Raw genomic sequence first — 7,500 nt, forward strand, 5'->3', positions numbered from 1 at the left:
CGAAGCATGAGGTCATGAAACGTGAGGTAATCTACAGCCTGCAGTCGAGGCACCTTTACACACAGTAAGCAGAACGGACAAGGGGAAAGGTAAAATAAAAGAAAAATCCCGCTCTATATTCTTGCACTTAACTTTATCCAGAGATGGTCTTTAAGAACTTGATGATCGAACCATGTCGTCCTGCATGTAAAGCTTGCAAAATGACGCCAAGCCGCTTTCTCAGTGAGAAAATGACGTGAGGTATTTGTGTGGCGGTATTCAATGCCAGGGATCAGAAACTGCCATGCAGCTTCTTTCAAGAGTGAATATGTCGACCATTTCTCTGTTGCACCAAGTCCATTCACCACGATTTCCCACCTTCCTCATCGGCCATATGACATGACGATTTCTGAGGCCCCATGATAAGGCCATGAGACGCGGTCTTCTTCCCTCCTCCGAAACATACATGCTTCATGACTCAGCCGAACAGTCAATGACTCGCATTTTGCTCCAGCTAGCGAACAAATTTGCATCAGCATGAACATAAGAATCATGCAGCCTTCTTCACCCTGTTGAGGGGAAGCCAGCGAGCTACATCCTCTTGCCTCCAATCGCGTGCCTCACACAACTCTCCTCGACCCTGAACCTTCTGATGTCACGCCCAACCATCATCCACCCCAGGGGCGTGGTTTGTTAGTTGTCATTCCTGTAGGCGGGGTTTTTGCCTGCTTGGAATAATTGGCTCGGTTTTTGGTGTTTTAAGGACGTGATTCCTTTTTATCGCAAGTCTTGTAAATGCAAAAACATAGGAAAATATCACAGGGGGCAATCACATAGGGGGTCACAGCAATCACATCACACAAATGGAGATGAGAAACTCGAGACAATGGGGAAGCATGGTCCACATGCTTACACAATGTGTCAGCACACCCCACTAGTACATACATACAAACAAACAAACAATTTCTGCATCATATATAAATGCTGGACGAGTCTATTTGTTCCGAATATGTTTCCAAACCCCTGGTATGGGCCAATTCACCTGAAAATTACTGTAACACAGCATCACATCTCAGGTACCCTCTTCGGTGAGGAGAGAGGCGGAACTTGGCTTGTGAGATCAATCACGAAACATTTTCACATTCGGAAAAGGTTATATTGTTAGGTGTTTTTTTTTAAACCAGAAACCATTATCAGAAAGCATTGTATGCGCAAAACGTTTAAAAACATTGTGACTTCTGCGATGTTAATTTGTAATATAATAACATTTAAGAATAGGACCGTGTGTCCTAAAACTCATCTGAATCAGGAGCAACAGTCACTCAACACCCCCCCTCGCCCCCCCCGAAAGCCTCCTTCGATGCTGACGCTGATATTTTTTTTAATACTGTGAGCAAACTTTGGTACGTCACGGGTGATGAAAGTTGTGGTCATGTTTCATCAAAATTGTGTGCGTAGTTTCAGAGAAGAAAGCAAATACTTATTTTGGGTGGTCAACCCCCTCTAACCCCCCCCCACCTTTAGAACCCCGGAATAAGCGCTGATTTTGATGCGGTCAATGCACCTTATGCACCTTCGTTTGGCATCAGATTTGAAGCTTGTGGCCAACTTTCATCAAAATCGTGTGTTTGGTTCAAGTGATAATTGCCGAAGTGTTTAATGAGGGACTAACTGATTGACACTCATTCACTCACCTATGGACACTACTCGATCACATCAGCTCACCTGCCAAAAGTCCAAATGAGCTAAAAATGTTATAAATGTTATTCAATTACGTTTTCATGATGTTTTGAAAAAACATTCCAAATGTTTTCACAATGTTTTGGAGTTGTTGTTTTTTTCTGGGTTCGAATCCTGATCCCATTGTGGCATAATGTTTTAAGATGTCACAACATGGTTGTGTTCGCTGGGATGCTGTGCAAAGGGAATCAAACCAATTCCATTTCAATAGTTATTCTCTGTATCCATCCATCGGAACCAGACTCTGTGGTCCCCCGTCCCCTACCGGCTTGGCAGCACATCAATTGTTGAAGACCCGCGACCGTTACTCTGGCGGTTAAGAGTACAACTGGACCCTGGTTCGAATCCTGACACTGTAACAATATATACATAAAAGGAGCATATATGCATTCAGCTGTGTGTCCACATGTGTGAGATGGGCAGTTCCACATATTGGTTGGGCAGTTTACCTAACTTCACCCACAATTTCTGTATTTACCCTTCAGAACCATTTAGAACTTTAGAATTTACACTTTAGAACCTTTTCTATCAAGCAGCGCTTTTACTGCGGAGGTTAACGCAGTTTTGCTATTATTTCCCACTATTTTCTCTTAAAATTGTGATGGGTTTCTGTGAATTCAGTGATAGCATGATAGGGGAGCAGAAAACGTTACATATTCTGCTGTTTCAGCGTGGGAATGCCCGTTTGCTATTATGAGCGGGAGGTTGAGGCTTTCGGGTTGGGGAGGGGCGGGGTTGGAGGGGCAAAGATGGGATAGAGTTGAGAGTGGGAGGCCTGGGATATTTTGTTGAGTTGTTAGAATTGCATGTGCAAGTTTACTCACAGTGAAAATTTAATTGTGTGTGTATGTATGTGTGTGTATGTGTAGGGGGTAGGGGGGTATGCAATCACCATGCAGGTAATGTGATAGTGAGATAACATACAGATTCACCAAAGGCACAAGGAGAGGAATTGCAAGAGAAGGGTGAGAACAGGGTCTCAGTGGGTGTTGTACAGTTGAGTCATGGAAAGGGGAAGACCATGAGGTGATGGAGAGCAGAAGACTTGTTATCTCATCAGGAAGAGCTTGAAGCAACACACTCGGAAAGACAGTTCTACATGTGAGAGAAGAGGTGGGTGAAAGAATGGAGGTGAACGTTGAGTTTAGATTGGGGTTGGGTAACAAGGAAAGGGTTTCTGGTTGAACTCAATTGACCTGTAGGGGTAAAGGCTGGGGGAAAGGTGAGAGGGCAGGAGGAGCAAGACCACAATAGACCAGTCCAAAAAACAACAAACTGCAAGGCCACCAACCTGCCTAGAGTGAGCAAGAATAAGACCCCGAGACTCAACTTGCTCACATGAAATTGCAGTGACCCAGAAGGCTTTAAACAAACTCACAATCAAACAAACAAACAAGAAAGAGTTCTTGCATTGTACGATACTTACAAAATCCATAAAACAAATTTTACCTTAAAAATAATTTGTGGGTGAATTTAAATGACCAAATATGCAAATTATTTTCAGATTTCAAGTCAATCGGATGAAAATTGACAATTTTGGAAATTTGGCCAATGTGAACTTTTTGGCCTTTGTTGACTTTTTGGCCAATGTTGACCTCAAACATACTTGTTCGTTGAACTCAGTGACCTGATATGCAAATCCTCTTTAAATTTGTTGTCAATCGGGTGAAAATTGAGGATTTTAGAAATTTGACAAAGTTGTTGACCTTTGGCCTATGTAGACCTTTTGACCTCAAAAACAATAGGCGTCTTGCATATTACGAATTCTACCACGTGGTGAAGTTTTGTGAAGATCGGTTTAAAATTGTGATATGTGGACGATTGAGATACAAATAAACATACAAACAGACAGACAGACAGACAGACAGACAGACAGACAGACAGACAGACAGACAGAGAGACAGACAGAATAGCACACAAGACCAACCAATATGCTTGAAAAATCTTCAATTTTCGCAACAAATAAACCCAAATTTTTTTTTTTTAATAAATAGATACTTCAGCAGAGCATAACTGTGTAATCTGCTTGTTATGGTCATGGTTACCTCACAAGACATCAGGATGTAACACAACAAGTGTTTCACCATTTGTTTCCCCAAGGTTTGCGTTACCAATGAGCGGGCGATGAAACCGCAGTTTCAGGTCAAACGGTGGTTTCATTTCTCAAGACGTTGATGGAAAGATGAATCATCGGGGTGATCAGTTGGGTCGGAACGATGGACCAGACATCGTGGATTCTGGTTCGATTCCCGACCAAACTATAAACCTCCACTCTGGTGCTTCACCGGCAGGGTGCTGCATCAGTGAGGACCGCACGTGCCGTGGAGGTGCCGTGACGAATTCACGATCTAATACTCTGGAAATTCAGCAGATCATTTGAAGCCATTATTTAAGGGGGAGTGGGGGGGGGGGGTCTCTGCAGTCTGCATTAGCGGCAATGCTGCGACTTCATAAATGATGCAACCAACATACAGGTGCTGGAAACCCAAGAGGAAAGCAGAAGTGCTCCCTCGGTTTGCGATCATGATTGATGTAAGACCGCCATGAATTTCTCACCACCGGGTAACCTGAAGTATGACTGTACGTTCGCGCACGTTTTCTCATCATAACAAACGCGCTCACCGTGAGATCACCTTACCCGCGGCTCACGATCACCCTGAGCGCCTCCAGGTTCCCATGATACGAGGCCCAAAGCGTCGGGGTCATTCCGTCCTCGTCGGGTGCGTTCAGCTCCCTTTTGGAGGCCTCCTTGAGCGCATCCAGGAAACCATCTCGAGCCGCTTTGTGATAGCGGTCATTCATGGCGCTCCGCTTGCTCGGTCTGGACCGGTCGTGCCCCAGGTGGGTCTATCCGGATCGGTCGTGCCCCAGGTGGGGATCTATCCGGACCGGTCGCACCCCAGGTGGGTCTATCCGGATCGGTCGTGCCCCAGGTGGGGATCTATCCGGACCGGTCGCACCCCAGGTGGGGATCTATCCGGACCGGTCGCGCCCCAGGTGGGGATCTATGTGGACCGGTCGCGCTCCCCTCCGGACCGTCAGCCGGTGCCGCTTCCTGGGGTGGAGGGTCGAGGTACGAGGAGGGTGTCCTCTCGTTGAAACCCGAGACCTTTCATTGCAATCTGACGTCACACGAATAAATCATCTCAGACTGTGCTCTGCACACTCATTCGGCAAACTTTTCTTTGGATGGATGTTTATGACTACAATTGAATATTTTGTGTTTTCACTCCACTCATGATTGGTATTTACAAACGAATTTCATTCATTCAATCTCTCTTTCACTTCTGACAATCATAATATATCCACCGAGATTATAGTTTACAGGTTAAACCCTTTCAATACTCGTGATTATAATTTACGTTCAGGACCTGAAATACGTCACCTGTAATCAATGAATTCTCTCCTGGAAGGAAGATCCTACAAATTTCTAAAATGTTAATCAATAACTCCTTTATCGCCTCCAATCGCTTTACAAAACGAAATAAATAATGATTATATTTTGCCTTTTCGACCTAAAAATTTAAACGGATCTTTTTCCACCAAGTTTTTTGGAAATATTTAATCGAACAATGGCAGTCACAACAATCCCAAATCACCCCCAATCATCTCACATCTCCAACAATCACCCCAAATCACTCCTAAATCGCCCCCAATCAATCACCTCACATCACTCCCAATCAATCATCTCACATCTACAACAATCACCCCAAATCACTTCTAAATCATTCCCAATCAATAATCTCACATCTACAACAATCACCCCAAATAACTCCGAAATCATTCCCAATCAATAATCTCACATCTACAACAATCACCCCAAATCGCTCCTAAATCATTTCCAATCAATAATCTCACATCTACAACAATCACCCCAAATCACTCCTAAATCACACCCAATCAATAACCTCACATCAACAACAATCACCCCAAATCACTCCCAATCATCATCTCACATCTACAACAATCACCCCAAATCACTCACAATCAATACTCTCACATCTACAGCAATCACCCCAAATCACTCCTAAATCGACCCCAATCAATCATCTCACATCTACAGCAATCACCCCAAATCACTCCGAAATCGACCCCAATCAATCATCTCACTTCTACAACAACCACCCCAAATCACTTCTAAATCATTCCCAATCAATAAACTCACATCTACAACAAACACCCCAAATATCTCCGAAATCATTCCCAATCAATAATCTCACATCTACAACAATCACCCCAAATATCTCCGAAATCATTCCCAATCAATAATCTCACATCTACAACAATCACCCCAAATCGCTCCTAAATCATTCCCAATCAATAATCTCACATCTACAACAATCACCCCAAATCACTCCTAAATCACACCCAATCAATCACCTCACATCAACAACTATCACCCCAAATCACTCCCAATCATCATCTCACATCTACAACAATCACCCCAAATCACTCACAATCAATACTCTCACATCTACAGCAATCACCCCAAATCACTCCTAAATCGCCTCCAATCAATCGCCTCACATCAACAACAATCACTCCTAAATCGCCCCCAATCAATCACCTCACATCAACAAAAATCACCCCAAATCACTCCCAATCATCATCTCACATCTACAACCATCACCCCAAATCACTCACAATCAATAATCTCACATCTACAACAATCACCCCAAATCACTCCTAAATCGCCTCCAATCAATCGCCTCACATCAACAACAATCATTCCTAAATCGCCCCCAATTAATCACCTCACATCAATAACAATCTCCCCAAATCACTCCCAATCAATAAGCTCACTTCTACAACAATCACCCCAAATCACTCACAATCAATCAACTCACATAAACAACAATCACCCCAAATCACTCCCAATAAATCATCTCACATCTCCAACAATCACCCAAAATCACTCCTAAATCACACCCAATCAATCATCTCACATCAACAACAATCACCCCAAATCAATCCCAATCAATAATCTCACATCTCCAACAATCACCCAAAATCACTCCTAAATCACACCTCATCAACGATCTCACATCTCAAAGAATCACCCTAAATCACTCCTAAATCGCCCCCAATCAATCACCTCACATCTAATGGACTTCACACGACAGCTAATGAAGCCACAGCAAGGAGATAGCAAACTAATCTAATTAAATGACCTCTTCCTTGAGGCCATTTTCATTGCATTGCCTTTTGAAGTCATTACATCTCGAAAAGCTGAATCAAATGAATGCAAAACAACAAACTACACAAAGAGGATATCAAACAAACTTTAATATTTTGTTTGCTTTTCTGTGAAATGTCACAATCGCCATGAATGATGATTAATATTCAAGCTCATGGTGGATGAGGTGGCACACTTTCCAAATCAAGCATCCATCTCATGGTCGGTAGAGCATGGATGTATTAATGCATTCGGGCAGTGTCACACTCTCACTCACTCTCCTTGTTTTCCATTATTACCAAACCTCCAGCCACACTTGTGCCACTTATTGTCAGGATCATGCCAGCTGCTGTCACGAAGAACCCAGCCCCGGATCTGAAACTGTTGAAAATGCTCACGCAGTAGGAGACAAATGCCCCCATGGAACAAATTGTCAGGAGAGCTGAAGAGGTCAGGGGAAAGGATGAGAAACGGTAAACCCAAGTTATGCACGAAACAATAACATCACATCCAAGTAATTCCTTTGTCTGTACATCTACTATATAAATGGCCGTCCTTCTGTCTGTCTGTCTGTCTGTTTGTTTGTAACCAATAAGCTCCTTGAC

At 43.4% G+C, this 7,500-nt stretch overlaps 2 protein-coding genes across 3 annotated transcripts in view; both read right to left on the reverse strand.

Annotated features, from left to right (window-relative positions):
- The window catches only part of USH1G (USH1 protein network component sans), a 37,263-nt gene extending 32,492 nt beyond the window's left edge, over positions 1–4,771 (reverse strand). The window contains exon 1 of one of the 2 annotated variants that reach the window (XM_085890513.1): positions 4,358–4,771. In XM_085890513.1, coding sequence (XP_085746639.1) covers positions 4,358–4,521 — 164 coding nt within the window. In that variant the 5' untranslated portion in view covers positions 4,522–4,771. Of the gene's footprint in view, positions 1–3,830; positions 4,037–4,357 lie in introns of those variants that run through there. The other variant, XM_085890514.1, reaches the window with a different exon arrangement.
- Positions 4,772–6,985: 2,214 nt separating this feature from the next.
- LOC147022285 (uncharacterized) overlaps positions 6,986–7,500 on the reverse strand; it is a 10,260-nt gene continuing 9,745 nt past the window's right edge. The window contains exon 3 of the mRNA XM_085890515.1: positions 6,986–7,337. Coding sequence (XP_085746641.1) covers positions 7,165–7,337 — 173 coding nt within the window. The 3' untranslated portion in view covers positions 6,986–7,164. The remainder of the gene's footprint in view (positions 7,338–7,500) is intronic.

Source organism: Eptatretus burgeri, chromosome 8, assembly GCF_056783735.1.
Source record: "Eptatretus burgeri isolate ZD-2024b chromosome 8, Ebu_testis_v1, whole genome shotgun sequence".
NCBI classification, from domain to species: Eukaryota; Metazoa; Chordata; class Myxini; order Myxiniformes; family Myxinidae; genus Eptatretus; species Eptatretus burgeri.